General features: G+C 42.2%; 1 protein-coding gene across 4 annotated transcripts in view; it reads right to left on the bottom strand.

The window, feature by feature from the left end:
* mical2a (microtubule associated monooxygenase, calponin and LIM domain containing 2a) overlaps positions 1-23513 on the bottom strand; it is a 43836-nt gene that overhangs the window by 6030 nt on the left and 14293 nt on the right. For 2 of the 4 annotated variants that reach the window (XM_049604144.1, XM_049604151.1), the window contains exons 3-20: positions 20863-21070; positions 19592-19708; positions 18307-18408; positions 15119-15274; positions 14788-14888; positions 13839-14096; positions 13544-13659; positions 13257-13383; positions 13047-13137; positions 11396-11543; positions 9691-9890; positions 7780-7883; positions 7609-7680; positions 7380-7514; positions 6975-7079; positions 4932-5192; positions 3821-3928; positions 87-267 (exon numbers count right to left, since the gene is read on the bottom strand). In XM_049604144.1, coding sequence (XP_049460101.1) covers positions 87-267; positions 3821-3928; positions 4932-5192; positions 6975-7079; positions 7380-7514; positions 7609-7680; positions 7780-7883; positions 9691-9890; positions 11396-11543; positions 13047-13137; positions 13257-13383; positions 13544-13659; positions 13839-14096; positions 14788-14888; positions 15119-15274; positions 18307-18408; positions 19592-19708; positions 20863-21070 — 2590 coding nt within the window. The remainder of the gene's footprint in view (positions 1-86; positions 268-3820; positions 3929-4931; positions 5193-6974; positions 7080-7379; positions 7515-7608; positions 7681-7779; positions 7884-9690; positions 9891-11395; positions 11544-13046; positions 13138-13256; positions 13384-13543; positions 13660-13838; positions 14097-14787; positions 14889-15118; positions 15275-18306; positions 18409-19591; positions 19709-20862; positions 21071-23513) is intronic. The other 2 variants (XM_049604155.1, XM_049604164.1) reach the window with 2 other exon arrangements.

The following is a 23513-nucleotide window of genomic DNA, read 5'->3' as shown; positions in this document are numbered from 1 at the left end:
TAGCCAATTAAATACTGACCTTTGCTCTTTTGTTGAGTGCAATGTGCATTCAATACTGACTATAGCTGATATTCAGTGGCACATACCCTGTTCAGAGTCGAAGGCGTGCGCTCCCTGTCGCAGGGCAGAGCTGCAGGTAGAGCAGCGAAAACACTCCCTGTGGAAGTAGAGCCCCTCGGCACAGACCCTCTCCACCATATAAACACGCCTCTCGCATGAGTGACACTTGTCACCTGACGGGGGGAACGGCCTACGGAATGAACCGCCCTGAAACAGAGTACAGGTAGAGTGATGATGACAAAGAAAACTTGAAGATGAATTTCTAACAATAGATTAAACTCCGGCTTCAATCTTTTTATTTAAATAATTTTTCCCACTACTTAACCCAGGTAATTAGATACTTAACATCATAAACATTAGATCACTGAAACCTTTGTGAATAATCAATGTTTCATCCAGTTTTATTGCTCCACTTTTGCTTTTAACTCAAGTTCAGTCTTAACTTGTCGCCTACTTACTTTATTTTTTTGCCAATAAGTAGACCTTGAGTTAAGATTTTCTATTTTCCAAGTTCCAAAAAAAAAACCCCTTTCATGTTCAATATTTTCAACCTCTCGTTGGAAATTTAAGCTGTGTTGAGTTGGGTACTCCTGGAGGTGTTAGCATGCAGGTGGGGTGACAATATGAAAAACACACAGCTGTTTTGATGAATGTTTCCTTGTCAGTGTCGCCTCCTGAATGTCTTATTGTCCCGCTATCATTTCGGGAATATACTGAGTGATGGTTGAGGTGATGGCGAGCTGTATTTGGGACATTGTCTTTACTTCAAAGTCTACAGCTCCACACTCATTAGCCACTGCTCTCTAATATTCAGCCAAGAGGAAAACATAGTCAAGTCAAGCATGAAGGATCATTACAGAGAGGAAATAATCACAAGATCATATGGATAAACACGGTGAGAAAGTTTCTCATGTCTAAATAGTTTCCCTAGTTGCCCTTCAGGAATCAAATTAGGCCCAAACATTGTGTCCCAGAAGTTGTCCCTCTATATTAAAAGGGTGCAAGTCCTGCTGTAACATCTGGCTGTTAAGTTGGAGCAGGCTGTTTAGGAAGGGTGGAGCAGAGGAACCCACAAAGTGCCAGCACAAGAACACACACTTCTCCTCTGTGAGGACTGCTGGTAATTAAAAGCACAAAGGGCAGACACAGCAGTTAGAAGCAGAGCTCATGCAAAGCCGCATCCACTGGCATAAATCTGTCTGTTGTAATTAAGAAGATACATGACAATGATATGAATCTTGGGCTGTGATGCTTGTTTTTTAAGCTGTTTTAGAACAGACGCTAAGTGATGTGCCTTTGGGATGAATACGATACAGTATATTGAGCCTTCACTACTGAAACAAACAGGCACTCTTTCCAGTTTATTAGGTACATCTAATGCTGTTAAATTCCATTCTGTTATACTGACACGTTACAGCGGCTGATACGCAGAACTTGTTCACAAACAGCTGCTTATTTACACATCCAGCAGTTACGGAGAAACATAACCACTCATTTTTAGTCATATTTTGGTCTGATGAATGCAAGTCCAATATTTACTCTCTTTTAGCTCTGTTTTTGGCGAACGGCAACCTCAGGGCTGAAAAATGAAGCCAATGTGGAAGTGCAAAAAACTGCAGTTCCATAAAGAACCACTTGAGGCTGGCTCCAGAGGCGAGTCAATCTCCATAGACACCCATGTTTAAATGCCCAACTTTACATAAGAAATAGACATGTTTACAGCCTGGTACAAAAAATGTTTTTGGTCATGGGGTGAATTATTTTATATAACTCATCCGTTTACATTTTATTAAGGCTTAAGGGCAGGCCACTTGAACTGACAAGCTGTCTACAAGTCTTCACTACAGTCTTTAATTGAGATCCAACCCTCACCACTCCACAGCTTCACCCTCTCGTCCAAATTTGGTCACTTCTTGCTCCAAAAAACCAAGATGGCGATGAGCAAAATCCTAAACTCAAGGCTTCAAAACGCAAGTCCAAGAACCAATAGGTGACATCACGGTTGCTACGTCCATTATTTTTTACAGCCTATGGTTTTTGGTCTCTACCAACTCCTGAAGGAAATATCTGGCCCTTTGGTGTCTAAATGCTCCACTATGTTCACCAGCTAGCTGCTAACTTTTTTCTGCTCTTTGGTGCTGAGTAGGTGGTGTACAGTGGATTTTTAGAGCTTTTTAGCTGAAACTAGTTGCCTGCTATGGCTATACTTTAAGTGATGCTATAAGGGAGTTGAGAGTGAACTAGTTACGTTTTGGGCCAGGCAGCTGAACAATGAGCTGTAAAGCCCCGTAAAGCCGAAGGGAGCAGCAGATGCAGGTGATAAATCTCTGTAGGTTGAGCAACCCCTTTTACATTGTTTGACTGTTTTAGCATTTTTATTTGATAAATCCTTATTCTAAAATTACATTACAGCCGCTTTAAGTCTCACCTTTGATTAAAAAAAAAGTCACTGAAATATCATGACAGATAAACCTAGATGCAGATCCCTCCTCAGTTGCTCTTCCTGAGGTTTCTACAATTATTCCCCATTAAAGGGCTTTTTTGGGGGAGTTTTTCCTTATCCGCTGCGAGGGTCCTAAGGACAGAGGGATGTCATTTTTGATATTGGGCTTTATAAATACAATTGAATTGAGTTGAAAAGAAACATTCAGTGGGTCCACAAAATCAGACTCCCATTCACTGTGTTTGGGGCAGCTCCAGACTCTATACCTGAGAACCTTGCAAGTTTGAAACCTACTTCTCTGGTCTCTGGCTTTGAAGGAGAGTAGCTCATGTTCACAAATACTGACTGAACTTTCCTAGGCTGTGGAAATAACACACTGGCATTTTCAATTTAGGTAGCGATTCCCTTTAATCCAACAAAATATTGTCAAGATGTTGAATTTGACAGCTAAATCTCGATGTTGCAAACAGTATCTGTCTAAACAATCTCACCACACACCTCCATTTTTCTGAGCACTCTCCATTCACGCTGGCTTTGAATTTAAGCTTAAAACTTTATTTTTGACCTTGAAAACAGTAGTTCCTGTAAGTGCATATAGAAAAGTTCTCTGGGGAGGGTTTTGTGATCCAATCAAAAGCTGCAAAACAGACTAAATGGACCTTCATGGAGGGTGTTTATTGATTGGTTAATACATCCAACTCATCAGTCAACTAATATTTCTTTTGATTTTGATTCAAAAAGTTGATGTTCTGAGAAGAAAACTTGTGTGAAAGTGCAAAAAAGTTGCAATAAAACCTGCTTTGATGGTTCCTTGGTTTCCTCCATCTACTAGTTGGTGCTATCGCAACAATCAGGCAGAACTGCAATTTCATTCCTTAAATTACTAACAAAACAGGAGCTGTAGGGCTCTTGAACCAGGCTTAGTTAGTACCAGTTCATTCCCCAAACAGCTGGAGGATCAATGACAAACACGGAAGCCATTCATTAGTCATGAGTTTAGTTTAGTCGAAACTCAAAGTGTCACTTCAAACATTTTAAATCACTTTAGCAATGCTGTTAAGTCATATATAAGTCATAAGACACTTTTGTGTCAGTTATTTATCATCATTATCTGCAGCAGCATCACCACTGTGACACATGACCACGTGACCATGCTGGTGATCAGGAAATCCTAAGTGTAAAAAGTACTCTACAGCGTACAAAACAATGGATGAGGGTGAAAGCTGGCTGCATGCAACACTAATGATCCCAAACCCATGCAAATAAACACACTGTGAAGGGCAGGTAGGGGTCACACACCAAACCTGAGATAGTCACCTTGAGTGCAGCAGAGCTTTCTGCTGAGAACAACCCAGTGAGGTGAACAGCCTTTTCCTTTATACTCTTTGATTGAAACTCTCTAGCCTGTTGTGTCTGAGCTTTTTTCTGCAGGATGACACAGAGCACAGGAACAAAAGAAAAGCCATCAGTCTCGCCTCCTCAACACGGCGAGACACACTCTCCCACCAACTAACGTGGAGCTTTTCTGTGTGTCGACATAATTAGGTAGACTAATAACCATTTAATAAGCGCTACACGGTTAAATGATGAAAGGCCTTTCTGTTCGACTTTCCCAATAAGAAGCAGGATTTGACAGCTAAGTGTGTATTGTTGGGAGGAGAACAATAACGCCGCTGTGTGGAACGAAGGCCGCCTTATTACATTAATTTCACACGCCACTTGATGTGGTTACTCATACTGTACTGGAGCAACAAACTGAGACAGCCACACAGACCGGGCACAGAAAATCAGAGACAAGTAGGTTGGTTCAACCAAAAATAAATTTACATTAATAAATCACAGTAAAGTATTAAGTCTTAAAGGCTTAAGTGAGTCAAAAGCAAATTTCAAAGCACAATAATCAAAAGGATAATACTGAATTTAAGATTCAAAAGAATGTAATGCGCAAAGTAGTTAAGCCTAACCGTCTCTCTTTAAACCTAACCCTACCCACTTTTATGTTCTCTGTACTTCATACCCTGAACTGTGACTGATCTGAGCCAACGCAGGTCGGCTCTCGGCAAATCTGAATAATCAAAAAAGCTTATTTGCAGACGTAAGCCAGCGCCTGCAGCACGGGGCCTGGCCGACCGGTGCCACACAGACTCAGACTGGCCAATAATCCGCCTGTGTGCCTGTCTCAGCTCATGGCCAGCACTGTGGGCCTGCTCTTGCCATTTTTGTCAGGCTGGATAATTTAGGGGCTGACTTCACCATTTGACTGCACATTACACAAGCCTAGATGTATAATCAGGGCGTAATATATAATCAGCGTTCACTCTGGGGCCTTTTCAAGGATCGCAACATGCAACACTCACAAGGGTTTAAGAAGAAGAAGAAGACAGAGGAAAACAGAAGTTAAAGATATGAAGCAGGAGATAGTGATCACCTCAGAGACGTATTCATCCACCTCCCTGAGGCGCTGGAGGACTCTTGTCATGAAATGGATTGCTGAGTGGCAGGAATGAGTAGAAGCAGGGGGGTCTGCACTTTCCGACTGAGGCTCGGGCTCCGTCTCAGCGTGCGTTTGATCAACATGTCTGAGCTTCACTACAGAAAATGGATGCTGGGACTGAGGCTGGGGTTTAGGCAGAGTCTTTGGAGGCGGGCGCACTAACTGTGTTGCTGCTTTTCTGATACTTACTTCAAACTGAAAGGGATAATACACAGTAGTGCACATGTGAGCAGTGGTTTAACTCCTCATTCATCAAGCAACCAAACTCTGAAGCTTGAATCTATTTATTCTTTTTCAATCACTAAAAAGGCTGTGGGTCATTTATAGAACCATACAGGTGGTTTTACATGTTTCAGCCCATTAACTCAAAATCACAAGTTCTTTAAAAGACTGCCAAACATTTTCAAAGCATGGCGCAAGTTTCTTTGAGGTGTTAGTCGCTCCAGCACGGCATGAAAATACACTTGCATAGGTAATGTATTGCAGTCAGTATTCTGTCTGCTTTATGTTTCGCCAGAGTTACGTAATCATCACATGGTAATGCAGTTGCGAGCAGGCTGTTTTTAAAAACTTTCTTCTTGGAGCAGTCTGACATCTGAGACCTGTCAGTCAGCAGCCAACAGCTGAATCTAAATGAAAGAAACTGTTAAATTCACATAACCTTTTTTTGTTTGACTTGTGGGTATGATTTTCCAAAAGCTGAAGTGCTCATGACTGCAATGCTTTGACTTCAGGAACTGAAAAGCTCTTGTGCGGGAGATGTGTTTATGTCTGGTTTGTTAAGATTAATGGGCAAAAATATACAGAAGTATATACTGTATTAGTTTCTAATTACCAGACATAGTTCACTCTATACATAAATGGAAAAAAGATCCTCTGTGGGATATAAGATGTAAGCCTGGTTATGAGTTATGATTCAGTGACACTTGCACTGGCAAACTGCAAGTGCATATTTTTTAGCCATTTTAATTCATAAAGGAATCATCACTATTGTTTCAATATGCTAGTATGAAAAAAGACAATTTCATGTCAGCTTTGTCGAAATTCAATGTGAATTCTTTTGAGTTTTAAAAATTAAACTGCTGCCGTTTAAACATCAGCCTTGACTTCACCTCCAGAGGGGTAGTGTAGGAAATAAAAATATTAATGTAAAAGACTTGCAGCAATTTTCCATGGTTTACAGCAGCACTCGTTCCCAACTGGTGGGTCATGGTCCAAAAGTAGGTCGCGGGTCCATTCTGAATGGACCGCAACTGACTCATAGACTTGTCAAGTTTGTAAAATCACACTGTATTTTAAGTACAGTGAGTTTCTGGCACAGAGCTTTAATTTTGAAGTGCCCTTTCCTGCTGTACCATGAGTGACTAATGGACTGCTACTTGACAAAAACAACAAACTAACTCAAAGACATGGCCAAACACAAGTATGACACTGACCTTTAACTAATGACTAAGGAGAAATCAGAACCCTGTGGGTGGACCAGTAAGGAACCACTGGCTTACAGGATTAATAATGTAACTGTGTATTCTTATTTGTGTTTATCTTTAGAGCTTTTTATAGGTTGACCTAGTTTGTGTTGCTACATATAATTGCAATGACACAGGGAGTCACATTCATTTACTGATGTGAAATGAGGGTCTAATTCTGTCAGGACTGAAGAATGTAAAACCACCAGTACGGTTATTTAAATATCTGAAAAGACAGAAAAATCCTATTCTGGGTAAATTATATAATTTGAGCTTAACACATGGGTGGTGTATGTGTACATATAAAGTTGCTTGTAGATGTTTCTGTGTGTGAATGCATCCGTGTGTGTGTTTGATTGATGTGCCATACATATGTCTTGGGACAGTAGCACAGAATTAGCATACAAATTATCCTCTACTGTATGTGACGCTTTACAGACTGTCACTCGTTTTCAAGACCGCTACTGTTAATACACAGTGTCTTAACACCAATATGGAGGCTCCAGACTACCTGCTTCTCAGGAGGAGGTTTAGGCGGCACCGGAGGCCTGCGTTTAACGTGCACCCTCTCAGCCAGTTCAAGAGTTTTCAGTGGGGAGGACTCCTCATAGTCTGACTGAGATTTTGCAGAAAGGTTAGGAAGACCGTTAATAAAGAGGCACAGAAATAGAAAAGGCTGAAAAGACGAAATGCTGGAAATGACAGACAAGAGAAGACTGTATAGCATTAGCAAAAGGAAAGTTTTGTCAGATTAAAACCACAGACCACTGACAGAGCTCCAGGTCACAACAGGGGAAATTTAAAACATATTTATGATCCATGAAAAGAAGGCAAACAGCCATTTGTAGCTATAAAGGGGCAGGAAGATGTACAAAGTAATTGTAAAACATAGTCCTACTACGTTGTGTATTTTTACCTGTGTTCTCCGGACGGTGTAGCTCGGTGTGCTTTCAAACTTGGCCAGCAGCTGAGTAGCCATTGAGCGCACTTTGTTTTCTTTGGGTTCTCGATCCTCTCGCACAGCGGAGCCATTACTTGACAGATTGGTGGCCTAACAAGAGACAAACAACAGACAAGATCTTACTATATCAACAGGCTTTTTATTCAAAGTTTGACATTCTTAAGTAGGTTGTTTAACAACAAACCTCCTCCAGATAACTGCAGAATTTCCGCCTCCTTTTGTGAATGGGATCTGTACCGTCTGACTTCTTCTCATCCTGAAAACACAGCACAAGGAAATAAGACTTAACATGCAACGGTCATACAACAATTAAGTCCCAATACAGATATTTAAAGTCATTTCAGTGTGGAGTTACCTTTGGTACCCGTTTCCTAGGCAGTGCAAGATTGAGCACATTATTATTACTCCTGACTTCCTTAGACGGATAATCTTCATTGTTTTCATCCACTCCTCTGGAGCCTAAAGTATTACACAAGACTGCATTAGAGTTTTCATAGTTTCCACAGTGCACAGCCACAGATGTCAGATAATATCATTGAGTAATGACCCTATAGATTAGTCAAGTTATTTGAGTGGTCTGGGGAAAAAGAAAGTTACAACAATTGTGTAAAAAATGTTCCACTAACACATGTCAGAGGAAGGTAAATGGTTGGCTGATGTTCAATAAAACAACATGCTATAGGTAATTATTGAATATCCCTTCAGTAGAGACAGGCTGCTGTCTTTATGTTGTCAGCCCCCCCAGACTATAGCAGTCCACAGCTCTGGTGCAGAGACACATTCCTCTCATGCCACTATACTTGACTTACAGGACTGCAAAACACACACATTTCTACAGGAAACCAAATGAAATCCAATACTTTCTCTCTTACTGGAATTTATGTTTCTTCTGTGGTTGTTTGTACATATTTTAATCATTCAATACAGTGGAGAAGATGAAGACCAGGAACACAAACAGTTTATTAACAACAGCCAACATCACTGTCTGTGACTGAGAAGAGAAAAGTCAAGTCCAGTCGAGCAGAGTTGAGTCAAAAAGAGTAGAATGGAATGAAGTGAAGTACAGTTGAGTTGTATCTAGCAGAGGAGAGCTGAGTAGAGTTGACTACAGTAGAGTGGAGTCAAGCTCAGAATTGCTGAGAATGCAGTTGAGCAGAGCAGAGCTAAGTGCAGTAGAGTCCAGTGCAATACAGTAGAGTGGAACAGAGGAGAGCAGGGCAGAGTACTGTAGCGTCAAACAGAGTTATGTCAAGTAGAGAATAGTAGAATATATAGTCAAGTAGAAATGACCACAGTACAGTATAGTAGTGCAGAGTACAGTGGAGTAAAGTATTGCAAAGTAGAGTGAAGTAGATAAGCGTAATGTAACACACAGTGGAGTAGAGCAGAGTAGAATAGAATAGAATAGAGTACAGCAGAGTTGTGTAGAGTAGAGGAAAGTACAGCAGACTACTTAGAGTAACAGAGTAAAGAAGAGTAACACAAGGGTAGAGTAAAGTAGAACAGAGTAATGTACAGTAAAGTAGAGCAGAGCAGAACAAAGAAGTGTAGAGAGGCATAAAATAGAGCAAGAAGAGGTGTAGAGCAGAACAAAATAGAGTAGAGTAGAGCCCGGGGGAGTAGAGAAGGGTAAAGTTGAGCAGAACAGAGTAGAGCAGAATAGGGTGGAGTAAAGTGCAGTGGAGTACAGTAGAGTAGAGCAGAGCAACGTAAAGTAGAGTAAAGTGGAATAGAGTAAGTAACACAGAGTAAAGTAGAGTAACGTTAGATAGTGTAGAGAAGACCAGAATAGGGTAGAGCACGGTGGAGTAGAGTAGAGTAGAGCAGAGTAGAGTAGAGCACAGTGGAGTACAGTAAAGTAGAGCAGAGTAGAGCACAGTGGAGCAAAGTAGAGTAGAGTAGAGTAATGTAAAATAGAGTAGCGTAGAGTAGTGCACAGTAGAGTAGAGTAGCGCACAGTGGAGCAGAGTAGAGTAGAGTAATGTAAAATAGAGTAGAGTAGAGTAGTGCACAGTAGAGTAGAGTAGAGCACAGTGGAGCAAAGTAGAGTAGCACAAAGTGGAGCAGAGCAGAGTAGCGCACAATGAAGTACAGCAGAGTAAAGCACAGTGTAGTTGAGCAGAGAAGTCACAGTGGAGTAGAGTAGAGCACAGTGGAGCAGAGTAGAGTAGAGCAGAGAAGGGCAGAATAGAGTAGAGCACAGCAAAGTAGAGTAGAGTAAAGAACAATAGAGTGGAGCACAGTAGAGCAGAGTAGAAAAGAGCACCTGAGGCAGGTAGAGGTGTGCCCCGGAACAGCTCGTAGAACTTGGACAGGTAGGCGTTCATCTTGGTCTTATCCAGCTCCTGGTCGGCGCTCAGCTCCTTCACAGCTGTGAATGATTTGATCCCAAATTCACGCTCACTGATGTCAAGAGCCAGCTGCAGATTTGCAGTGTGGTCTTCCTCGTTTAATGAGTCAAAATCTCTGATGGAAAAAGGCAGTAATGGGGGCTTAAGTTAGAGGATGGTAATAAAAAGAGATTCAGAGAACGTATGTCATGGCGACGCAGCTGGGAAAAATATATAGTTACTGTGTCAGTCTAAAGGAGGGTTTCAGCTTTCACTGTGAGACCATTAACTCCTGTCTGTTCCTGGTTTACCCTCATCACTCTGCAATGCATACATAATGAGATTTACACTTGTTACTGTTTCTTAAATGCAGATTTTCCACCATTTAAGACACACTGAACAACGAGACAGGAATGTAACAGCTAGATTTGTCACTGAGATTCTCAAAGGGATTATTTTCTGACTTCCATTTCATGTAGGTGTCAGGTGACTCTTGTTAGAAGAGTGTAAGGTAATACGCACACTGATATGAGAACAGTTAACGTCAGCACAGTGGAATGACTTTACATAGAAATGTATCTTAATCAGTTTTCAGTGCTGCAAAAGAACTTGTGTCTCATATTGCAGGAGCAAATTTCTTCCGCCTACACTGACAGTGAGCAGACACCATGAGAAATAATGTAAAGAAAAGGGGGCAGTAACCTAGCAACAGCACACACAAACTTTGGTGTTATTCTACAAGTACTGAGGCTCGCCTCTCTCTTCCTTTCTTTCTTTTCTGCGAACCTGCTCAACCCTCTGCAGTCCGCTCTGCTGACAGGCATGCATATGGAGGAGGGAAGGGGGGAAAAATGCCAGTGGTTCCTGGAAACTTACGGGACCACATGAAATTGTAGTGGCATGCGGCAGGGTATGAAGGCAATAATTAAAGAGTGAGAGGATATAATTAGATTTGTAAATGTACTAATCTACAGTTGCATTGGCTAATTCCATGCTGTGCAAGGCAGTCTGACCATAAGAAGTGGAAACTACGGTACAGTTTGTTTTTTAGGGAGGATTTTGTCCTTTAAGTGGACACTAAAGCATACAGAGTCCCGCATGAGTTGTGTTTCTCCACAACTCCGGATCAAAAGACAGAAAGGATCACTGTTTACACTTGAATCCACTTCATGATAAGTATTTATAGAGGATCCACACTAATGCAGGTACCAGAAAAAACAGTATTTCTTTCAGATGAGTTGAAATGCCCTTTGTAAAAACGTGTGAAATGAACACAGCTGCACTCTAAAAACTCCTCTGTTTTCACCCTTTAAAAACAACTAGCTTTAAGTATAGGACAGCTACGTATGAAGTCTCCGTCACGTCTATCAGCACTGTTGTGAGGAGGTGGAGAGTGCAGCAGAAAGCACACACAGATCAAAGAGTCGCTCTCATGCCGAGCATATTTAACACACAAAAGGCAAACCTCCTCACAACTAGTTGTTAGAATAAAGGCCGCAGAGTTCATGTAAAATAAAACAGTGAATGTAAGTTTGTGTTAAATACTGTAAAGACCTAAGATGATGTTAACAGCACTGACTTTAGATGAAAAGATGGATCGCTTCAGGCTGGTGCCGATATTATCTGATACATGTTACGTACATCAGCTGCGGTCTGAACTTATGGATGAGGGCGCAGAGAGCGATGCCACTTTTCCAGGAAGACGTCAAGTCTGTAATCATCACATTCCTGTAGCCCTCCGTCTGCTTCTGGCACCAGGTGAGAAGCCTCGCCGGTCTAATCTCTGACTCTATAAAGAGAAACAAGTCAGATTAAGCAAAAAAACAAAGCTATTTCCTCTCACATTAATGCAAGTTGTGTTATAAAATATCCCACTCAGACCCTCATGAAGTTTAGACTGAAGAGGATGGACCAACACATGGTGTGCCAGCAAATAACGTCATAAATGGTGCTTAGGTATGCATACATCTTTGTCATGTCTGTCTGGACACGCACGTCCTCGCTGCCTTTACTGAGTGACTTCATTATTGCAGCTCAGTTCTGCAAGTAGAGCTCTACGAACATGATCCGATTCTGAAAAGTTCAGCACTATAATTAAAGGAGCTCTGACATTTAAAAAATATCTATGAGTCAGAGTCTGATTCAGATTGTCTGCACATGGATCTCAAGATAGAGGTTGCCAAGCCGGAGAAGTGGGCAGTATGCTTCGGTGAAGAAACCATCCCAATATTAGCAGTAGGCGCCACATGATGGTGCAGCCCCACTGTACATAAGCAATTCCAAAAAACAGAGCAGGTCAGAAAGTCACCAGTGCTTCAGCTTGATTAGCTGTCTTGATGGTAGCACTGTTGAAATTTTGAAATTGTCACGCCCTCTTATCGCAACACCAGCTAGGTCTGCAACGCAGGTATCCCAGCATGCTCAGTCACAATAAATGGGAGCGGATTTTGTCACCAGTCTGGTCATGTACAGTGGGGCTGCACTGTGAGCATAGTGCAGAGCGTAGGATACACACACAGGGTCTCACATGCACACGTGGCTAGACCGTCAACAAAAAACAGAGAAGCTCCGATTACAACACAGACAGAAGGAGCGTGATTTCTTTCTCTGCTCAGGATGCCATAACTCCACTTTATCTTCACATAGCAAATAGTTGTTAGCTGCTGTATCAATGCGTTGAATGTCATATACAACAGTGGTTCCCAACTGGTGGGTCACAGTCCAAAAGTGGGTTGCGGATCCATTCTGAATGGGCCGCAAGTTACTTGCAAATGTGTCAAGTTTGTAAAAAAAAAACAAAAAACAAAACACTTTATTGTGAAGTACAGTGAATTTCCTGCACATAGCTTTTATTTTGAGGTGCTGTCTCCTGCTGTAGAGTGAGTGACTAAGGGACAGCTACTTTACAGAGACAGCAAATTAGCTCGAGGACATGGCCAAATGTAAGTATGATGCTGAACGTATTTAACTGTGTGGACCTTGAACTAAAGACTAAAGAGAGATCTGGACCCTGAGGCTGGACCAATTAGGAACAACTGACACACAGAACCTTTAAATGATATTACAACTGAGGATGAACGTTTAATTTTGCCTCATTTACATTTTATCAGAATACGTGTATACTGTTTGTACTTGTTTAGAAAGAGTATAAACACAAGGTCATTATAAACAGGGCCTTAAGGTCATGTTGAATTTGGAGAGCAAGATAACAGAAGAGCAAATCTTAGCTTTGAACTACAGATCCACCCATGAAAACAACACACAGGAATCTGTCCATTCCAGTTCGACTTACCTCGTCTGCAGAGATTGACAGGCCGACGTATGGTAGCAGAACGCTCCAGAGAGCAGGAATTCAGCTCTGTGCTAATGTACAGGTGACGCACCTGAAACAGGATGGAAAGGAAAACTGATATCAATCGTGACACTCAAGAAGCTGTCATATTTCTTAAAAATGGACAGATGGTAAGAATCTGATATTGTCAAAGTGAGGACTCCCTCTCACCTGGTGTGGCCGGACACAAGAGGAATTGAGGTTGGGGTATCGAGTCCCAGGGTCTATGGTGTACTGGTCAAAGTTTTTAGCAATGTTTTCAGTTGTGGTTTGTGGAAGTAGCCTGTAAATACTCTCCCTACAGAAAGGAAAAGAGACACAAACATAGTGTTATTTACGTTGCTTTAACGTGGCAGTGCTTATTATTTAACTCGTCTGAACACACAATTCTTAGTAAATGATGTAACTATGCAAACACACATTTAAATATCAAGCATAGTGTGTGTGTGTGTGTGTACCTCTCCGCCAGCACTTCCAGAGCCGTGCGACCCTGAGCCCAGCTTTTTACCATCCAGGCCGTGTCAAAGGCAGCCAGGAAGCCTCTGGCGCAGCCCGTCCCCATGGGCCAGAAGGGCTGCACAGGAACACATAAAAAATATGAATGTATCATTATGACTGAGAGTCAGCGAACACTATGATGAGCTGTTACATGTCGTCTAACAGCCTCTTTTTCTTTTTCCAGGCACCTTTCTACCTTTCCACACCTAAATTGAGATAATTTGACCTGACTTGACATGTGTTACCCTTCCTTACCTCTAGCAGACTGTCGCCAACTAGCGCTACCAGCAGCTGGTGTCCAAATCTCTCCCTGACCAGAGCAGCGTTCTCAGAGGCGTACATGCTTGTGAAGTCAAACATTGCTACATCTGGCTGCCCGCTGTGGTTCATGGCAAAATCCAGCGTGGGAAGTTGGTAGTTGGTGCCAAAGTCAGCAGCTTCTCGGGCGTAGCACAGAAGAGCTTCCTGGTTGACATTTTCACTGCTCAGTAACATCTGGGTGTCTACGTAATCCTGTTGGACAGAAGTACAAAAGTCAGGAGAGGTTCACACGGAGTGAGACTAAGCTTAGCACTTCTAAAAGACCACGATTATTCTCTTTATGATCTGTTGCCTAAGAGATTTTTGTAGTAATGCTGCAACCAGAAGTGAAATAAAAGCCTGACTATAAATCATAATACATAAAATGATAAATTATCACTACAGATTGTGGACCTGATGTCAGATACTGTACTTAAACTTATACAACTAGACATCTGAAGTGCCGCGCTCACGTCCAGCAATTCTGGAGATTCTAATAAAGTAAGTAAATGAAACCAAATGGCATTTCAGTCTGATCATCAGGCTGGTATGCAGTCTACACTAATGCAATTATTGGCTGCCATGCTATTTATCTCCTTGCCAAAATGTTGTCAACACCTTGCAATTAAATCCAATTCACTGCAGCACAAAATGCAGTATCAGAATTTATGAGTCAATTCAACACCTCTCTAACACAGTCCCAACAAACATCGAGTTCATATTTGGTGAGGGGCTGTTGTGTTGGAGTTCATTAGGTTTAACAACAGTTCATGATAATGACTCCTTGTCATGAAGATAAAATGAAACGCTGAAAATTCGTGGTTAAAAACACATTTTCGAAAAGTTAAATGAATTGATGGTGAAGAAATGACACAACGGATCCCTGAACACATGATTTACTTACATTTATTACGACCCCCTTGTCCAGCAGGCTCTGTTTCTTGGCAGTCATGACAAAGTAATGTGTGTTGTCCTTGTAGTAGACAATGTTCTCCAGGTCGATACCTGCAACAAATTAAACAGTCTGAGAATGATGAAGACTGGAGGCACATGGGAGATGTTTGCCTTGATCTTTGCCCTGAACCTAACCAAGAAAAGGCTTTCTGGCAGAATGCCCTGAAGGCAGACTTCTCCAAACACATAATGTGAGTGACTGCCTGAAACCCGTCATGTCTAGTTCATCTTCATGCCAGCTAACACCACAGTAAGGCAGTGTGACTGCTCTTCTCTCCCACCTGTTTCCTCTTTGAGGTCAAGGAAGAACTTCTGGTTGAAGATAAAGGCCACACCGCTGATTTCTTCCACTTTGGCCTCCGCGGTGGTGTTCCTGTTGATGAAGTTGGCAGTGATGGCAATGGCAAGCTTCCCCCTGAACTCCTTTCTTTTGAAACCTGAGAGAGAAAAAAGACAAAGTCAGATAAAGAATGAAGCAAAGAAACCAGGAAAAAAAAAAGAAGAAGAGGAGATGTTAATCTCCCAAAACAAACCAGTCCTATCGGCTTGTCTGGTAAAACCAAAGGAAATCTAGCCTTAAACCATAATTACAAGGTAGTTATTTTAGGATAAGAGGCAGCTTACCAAGGTGAGCCTTTAAAGTTAAATGCCTTTTTCTTAATTAACCTTCAGAATAGCAAGTGTAGCAGTAAAAGAGCCACTTGTAACATTTTCATACCATGCAACAGTCTTTTAATTTATCAAGAATTTAATTAAATTTTTAATGTAAGGACTCTGATTCAATGGATCTTACTGCACGCAATGCGGAGCCAGATAAATAGTTCCTTTGACATCTATTTCACACAAAACAGGGACATGGGAAACAAAATTCTCTCAATGAGTTCTTTCAAACCAACAAGAACTCACCAAAAATGCCACTAATTATTAAGTTGTGAGTACAGTGATGTATGAGACAGCGAAAGTGCTGTCTGGAGGCAGTTGTATCAACACTACTCCATACCTTTCCCCCTCTCTGAGTCCTCATCTCAGTTTAGATCTGATTGTGTTTAACTCTGTGTTACCGTGGCTAGACCACTAAAGCAGCCCAAAAGCAGGCTGAGTGCAAGGGAAAATCATTCCCCCCAGATTTTCATCATAATTGAAGAATGAGCTAAACATCTTGTCAGGCCCCAAAATGCCCTTTTTAGGAATAAGCATCTGATGCGAATTGGTTGTTAGATGACAGCATTTTTACGAGAGAGACCGAAACAGCGAGACAGAGAGATGGAGAGAGTCCAGCGCGAATACATCAGCTGCTGCACTGAGCCCAAGCTCTGCTCTATTTTTGTTCTGTGCCTCAGGGGTTTCATGTACAACCTCTCCCACTGGGAGAGATCAATGGCTTCGTACAAGAATAAATTTACAAAAGGTGAGTTTCATTTATAGCATCACAACAGAAATAGTGCAGCACAAGAGAGAGTGCAGAAACGCTGTTCGGTACAACAGAGGGTGTGCTGGCTTTTATCCGAGGTAATAACTCTAAAACGTGACGTCTTGTTGTTCACAATAATGAAAACACATGGAGATGGAACAAATAACACTCAAGTGAACATTCAGTCAGGAAGACTTTACCTTTGCATGCTTAGGCCTGTAATTTATTTCTCATACCATCTGCTTTTCACTCCTCACACACACACCGTCACTCACGTTTTCTTGCTGTCATTGTCTGTGGCCGTCAACTGAGATATCAGCTGCTCCTTCAGCTGATCACATTTAAACAATAGCACTGCAACACACCTTCAGTATTGTCAGCCTATCATCTTGCTGCTGTATTTTCATATATGACTCTTTTATGTCTTTAGTATGTTCATGCTGCAGTTGTGCACCCCTCCACCTGCCTAGTCTTTGCAGATTCATCAGCCTCAGTCTCAGCAGAGTCACCCGCTGCCACCACCAGTGTCGGGACTCAATAGAGAGGATTTATCTTGCTGCTCCTCAGTGTAAATGTTAATGATGAAACTGCTCTGTAAAGCCTAAGCGCCAAAGTCTTTCTGTCAAATCTTGATCATCACATTTGTAAGGGTGCTTTCAGACCTAGGATTCGCTCGCTTTGGTCTGAATCAAGGACTCATTTTGTTTGGTTTGTATTCTCACGGCAGCATTTACAAGCGGACCAGATCAGATGCCTTGCGTGAGAAAGCTGCTCTTCATTGGTCAGAATTTCCATGTGGGAAAAATCCAGGAAGTAAACAAAACGTTGAAGAGTACACTTGCGAGATAAATGTGACACTTTCTAATGTCACAATGGACTACGCGGGTTGGTTTTAGCGCTGGTCATCATGGACTATATTGCTGTCATTGTTCATTTTAGTCAAACCATACAGTTTGAAAACGAGGCGCGGCTCCAACTAGAAAACAATCTTTTGATGCATTGGATGTGCTGAATGTGCATATTAAGGCAGTACAGGAGGAGGTGCACATTAATAATCCTCCAGGACTGTAACATGCTCATGTTTAACCCAAACAATGTGTCATGTGACTGCAGTTGGTTCAGATCGTGGTCGGAACACGTTCTCACCACAAACGAACCGCACCAGAGTTCGTTTGTAACCGGACTGAGACCACCTCTTCAAGAAGGTCTCGGTCCGGTTGTTTTGGTGCAAACCTGAGTGCAATTGCTCTGTCCACACCTGCCCAAATGAACCGCACTTAGGGGGAAAATGAACTTGAGTTTGACTGAACTGAACCAAACAGGATAGATGTGAAAGCACCCTTATCCTGTAAACCTGTAATCTGTATTAAACATTGTATTTACTTCATTCACCTGTCTCTCCTGATTGAACTATATTCACAGATACTACGTAACTAAGGAGTTAAAATGAACTTTTTGCATTGTCTGAGTTTCTTTTTTTTCCTCAAAATTATCATTTGGATCTTTGTTGCCTTTATTACAGAGCAGCTGGAGAGTAACAAGGAAAGAGGGATGAGAGCATGGGAATGGTACACAGCCAAGGGCCACAGGCTGGAATCGAACCTGGGCTGCCGCTGAAGACTCCGCCTACACGAGGCGCATGCTCTGCCTGGTGAGCTGAAGGTCGCCCTGAGTTTCTTTTTTGTAATATTATTTTTTGGGGCGTTTTTGCTTTTGTGAATATGCCAGGAAATGTGGGAGAGAGAGGGGCGATGACATGCAGAGAAGGGCCACGGCAAACTCTACCAGGTGAGCTAGAGGTCACCCACATTGTGTGAGTTTTATAACTGAAATTTAACATCACCAGAACTCTTTGTTTCCATGAACATGTACACCTCAGGGTGTCAGTAGGCTCTAAACCTGTCCTTTGAATATTGTTGGTGGGAAAATACACACTCAGGTCACAGAGTGTTCCTCCCTTGATCAGACACGTAACTTTATATCATACTTCGCAGGCAAAGTGAAGTGCATCCTTGAGGCATCTATACAGTTCACTCTTTTTCTTTGCCATCGTCTCACCTTCCAGAGTGTTCCTGCGTCCGTCAGCCCCCACCACGACATCAAACTCAAAGTTAGCCACAGGGTGATCAGCTGGTCGGATTGCAGCCCTCCACCCAAGCCCTGAGAGACAGAGACAAAGACAGATGAAGACTAAGACGCATAGTATAAATGCTGGGAATATTCCCTTTGGGCTGCACTAAACAGAACAATCAGCGCACAGCACGTAGATGTCAGCTGATAGGTACTGGTATTTTACTCAGGGACACTTCTGTGGTGTCTCGGTCAAGACGTTTGACCGTTCTGGCACCTGCTATGCTGGAACATTTCTAAATTTGTCAGTACAGAGAAGAAAACAATGGCAAACTTGAACTCTGTTGCTGTTTTGTTGCTGTGACGCCAGTAAAAGTGGCTTTTCATGTCACATTTTAAAAAGTTAAACAAACAAAACACTGCTTCAGGTTTAATATTGGTCATCTGAAGTACACAGTGTGTGTGCTGCAGGAGTGTGAGACCACCAGAGTAACGGTCTGGCTGTTTGTTGTGAAATATCATCGTGTGGAAAATGCATTCCATGATGTCAAGGGTACAGCTAAGTCCGTCACAGCGGAACAGGAGGGATAAGTTTGTGTCTAAATTTAGGCAAGACACTTGTTGTTATCAGTGTGTAGATATTACAGCCGAAGAGACACCTGACAACAGCGTGTTTGTTATTTTCCTCCTGAGAGACTAAAGTCCAATGTGAAGTGCTGAGTGTCAGAGAAATATCATGACATGAGAGTAGAAGATGTTGCCAATATATTTAGTTTTAAACAAAGGTAACAGTGTTTATTTACTGGCATTAATGTGATAGGTAGGGACTGTATACAGCAGGCATACATTTGAGCACTATCAGGGAAGTTAGGCAACGTACTTGACCTCTGCTAACCTCATCTAAATATGATGAAAAACTACATCAGAGCCAGTGTTTGTCTCCTGTTTAGTAGTGGCTGTCAAGGAAATTACATACTGCAGGATGAGAAGTCCCTTGCTGCCTGACCAGCCGTGAAGCAGAGTGCCAAACCACAGAGTGAGAGAGTAAATACGGATCCTCCAGTAAGCTTTGCAGTATCTTTGTAACAAACTGACAGATGCAGCTTTACACATTATTAAACTTCTCAGCCTCATCCTACTCCACATCCCAGTTTTATTGTTTCCAGCTGCTCAAATCTCCTCATCTTCCCAAAGCTTGAAGATCATAAAACAACTGTCAGTGGGTGAATATAAAAGCATTGCTAATCTTTTGTTTGGGCGTGTGGACGGATACCTTCATTTTCCTGATCCTCCGGAGGTTCCAACAGTTTGACAAACTCCACATTGATGTGGAACTCCACCGCAACGATCAGGGCGACCTTCAGCAGGACCAGCTGCAGCTTCTGAATGCCTGGTAGACAAAGAAACACACATCAGTGTCTGGATACAGATGTGAAACACTGCAAGACTTTGTGTTTGGTGTTATGTTGTCTTGACACTGCTGAGAGCAAGGCCTGAGCTCCATTTCTCTTGCTACGGCTTTTTCTCTTGTTGTTTTGTTGTAATGATTCAAATGAATCAATGCTCGACTGACATTCAAACAAACAGCAGGACCAATAATATATCATTATTCTATCATTATGTCTTGTTTTTAAACTTTTGTAATTCTTCTAGAAATACAGCCCATATAAATTTCTTCCCACATCCATTTCCTTCTCTTTGAAATGGTTTTGGAATCAATCAATCAGCTCCATTTATGGTCCTCTGGACACAGCAATTATACAGAACAATACATAAGTACAAAGAAATGAGAAAACAATGACGCAAAAATACACTCAAGCATCAAAAGCATCAAAATATTCCATCCAGGTTCACTAAAGGGTTAGAGCTGAATGGACAGACAGTGATACAGACCATATTAGTGTACAGTATTGAATCAAAGTGTTCTCAAAATGCCTTTATTGATCCCCAGGAGAACATTAGGTCACATTACAGTTGCTCTTATATATGAACATAATGACATCACAAGAAAAATAGAAACTAGAAAAATAAGAAGTATGTAAACAATATGTGCATTATGCTACTTCCTGGCCCTGCTTGCTTAGACCACGCCCATCTTTGAACTTGGCTTTCATTCTGATCTCAACTACACACCTATCAAGTTTCGTGACTGCATCTGGCACGCTTGTGACGCTACTGCATTGACACAGTCTGTCAACAGACAGGCAGATGACAGACACCTGGCAAAATACTCAAAGCGGCTTTTGTGGTAGTACCAACTACAATTGGCGTCACGTGGACCACATTTTGCCATGATGACACACACACTGGCTCACCAGGTGAAACCAATACCAGTTGTCACAACATTGTTTCAGCTGATAATAAGATAAAAGCTGAGAAACGAAAGTACTGCAAGACCATAACCTTTAACCTGTTAGCGTTTAATAAAACACTGTAGATTTAAGGGGAAGATCGAGCTTTACAAAGTCCTACAATATGTGATCAGAGGTCAACGAAAAGCAAAAACCAGCAGCGCGTTTTGTTCCTGTAGAGTCAGATACTCACTGATGTGGTCTATGGCCCCGGCACAGAATTTGCCATAAAACTTTTTGGCCCCGAGGCCTCGCAGGTCATGAATGGTGTAGGGCCAAAGGTGCAGCACGTTGTTCCTAGAGAAGGAATCTCTCTTCTCAATCACCACCACTTTGGCGCCCATCAAAGCGAGCTCGATGGCTGTCCGCAGGCCGCAGGGACCTCCTCCGATGATGAGGCACTAAAAACAAGAGGATGACAAATTGACCTCATTACTTACACAAGGCACAGAGCAATGAGCTACATCATGAAGACATCTGTATTCACAGACGGCTGAGACTTTTCCTGCAGGAAGAGGCTGAGATGAAAAATGGTTTAGGTCCTACTTGTTTATTAACATACCAGGGAGCATTATAACATCTACATAGATTATGAGAGGGAGCAGCACTTTACTGCACCACTGGAGCATTTAGAGTCTGAGTGTCGCACTCAAGAACACTTCAGCAGGATAGATACCGACTTCGAGGATCACTCCAAATAGAAGATGACTTCTCAATGCTGTTGTGTGTTTAAGGATTGTTAGTAAAACAAATGAAACATGAGGAAGAGACGTGCCTGAGGCGGTGCATTTATCAGGAAACTGCCAAGGAGAATGTTTGTGAACATCATCCCAAAACCATTATAACAATCTTTACATATCTAAGGTGTTATTCATGCATCAGTCTCACCCAGAAATGCATGAAGTCAGTTCGTTGAGGTTACAGCGTCTGAGAATGTGCGGCTAAAACATGACATCATCCTCTCGAATGATAGATGAAAGAAGCGACGCATGTGTGCTGGCAAGCTGTATTTTCTGTTCTTCTAAACATGTTAAGAGGCATTATGGGAGATGTGTGTTTCTTTTATTCCCCTGACATTTAATCCAGAGCCAAACCACTTCTGAAGGTTGCCCCTGCTGTGCTCAACAAGGTGGACAGTCTCCTGTCTCGATAGCTTCGCCAAATTAGCACTGAAATTTCTTTTCTCCTTTCACCTTCCCAGGACTGACTTCCAGCTAACAGCACAAAGAGCGACCACTCTGCCCGAACATATTTGAATAGAAGGACTCACTTCCTGCCATCCTGTGTGTCCACAAACAGGATAACACAAAGTGAGGATAGTGCCATGAGGTGCCACCCGTCCATATCAGTCCTGTGAGACAATCAGACTGGGTGCTGTTTACAGAGCACCCACTGCCAGCTGACTGAAATCCTAAATTATACCCTAAATGGCGCTCTGCTCTGGCTCCAAAAACAAGATGAGTGAGGTTTTAGTCATTCCATATTCCCTCTGAGAGTGTGTGGTTAAACTTTGGGGGGGCGTCACTGGGGGATGTGGGTGATGAGGAGCTCAGTGTGTCATCATGTGTTGCCTGAGGTTATCAGGATGACGTATTCTCAGGTGTGAGGCACACACAGGTGGTGGAAGAGCTGCCTGGACAAGCCTGCCTGCTGGCCATGTTTTTTTTTCTCAACAAAGGGTGAATGAGTGTGTTTACCCAGCCACAGACAGAGATGAGGACACACTGACACTTTCATTTATGTGCACAGTGCTAACTCGGTTTATTCAGATGTATGCTCACAAAGTGCACATTTTAATCTAAACCCACGTCACTGTTTTCATCTGCCTATCAGCCATTAGCAGTAACAGGCTGTTTGTTTTAGCCCGTTTCCATTCGCTGATCTATTTTTCCAGATATGAGGCTTTTCCTGATGGCGTGCTCCACATCTGTTGAGTCAGGACACACACGCTTCCTTTCAGCTTCCCACATGTGACCTTGTTCTCATCCAAGCTCCACCTCGCCCCGGTCACATTCGTCCCCCGCCTTATTAATGAACCCTATCTGTCAGTCAGAGTATCACTGTTTACTTTTTTATCTAAGCAGACAGTGTGGCTGATACAAGGAGCTCTTTTACTGTCACAGCATCTTGATTTAATTGTTAGGACTAAGTTGTAACCTCCAGGGATGAAAAAGGAAGCCAATGCAGAAGTGGAAAACCTGCAGTTCCTCTAATGGCCACTTGAGGCTGGCTACAGAAGCCATTAAATCCCCATAGACCCCCATGCCCAACTTTACAGCAGAAATAAACATGTTTACAGTCTAGTAAAAAAAAAAACAGTTTTGGTCTCTATAGCTAATTTTCTCCTTCATGACAACTGTACATGGGGTGACTTTTTTTTTTATAACACTTCCATTTACATTTTATCAGGGCTTAAATTATTGCCAATGTAAGAGCGGGCCACTTTGAGTGACAGGATGTCTGCCGATAGTGTCCTCAGCTTCTCAGTCAGATCCACCCCTCGCTCCTCCACAGCTCCACCCTTTCTTCCAAATATGGTCACTTCTGGCTCCAAAAAACCCAAAATGACGACAGCCGAAATGCCAAACTCGCGGCTTTAAAACGGGCGTCCACAAACCAAAGGACGTCACAGTAGCTATGTCCATTATTTTATACAGTCTATGGTTAGGACACTAAGGCTGTAACTAACATTTTTTTCTCTAATTAATTAATATGACCGTTATTTTGGCCCCAGATCTTGAGGTGACATCTTCATGTTGTCTGTTTTGTTCGACAAACAGTCAAAATCCCAGAAATATTTCGTTCACCGTCATATTTAACAAAGAAAAGCAGCTAATATTCACT

The sequence above is a fragment of the Epinephelus fuscoguttatus genome, linkage group LG2, assembly GCF_011397635.1.
Source record: "Epinephelus fuscoguttatus linkage group LG2, E.fuscoguttatus.final_Chr_v1".
Taxonomy (NCBI): Eukaryota; Metazoa; Chordata; class Actinopteri; order Perciformes; family Serranidae; genus Epinephelus; species Epinephelus fuscoguttatus.
This window is presented reverse-complemented; position numbering and strand designations above follow the sequence as displayed.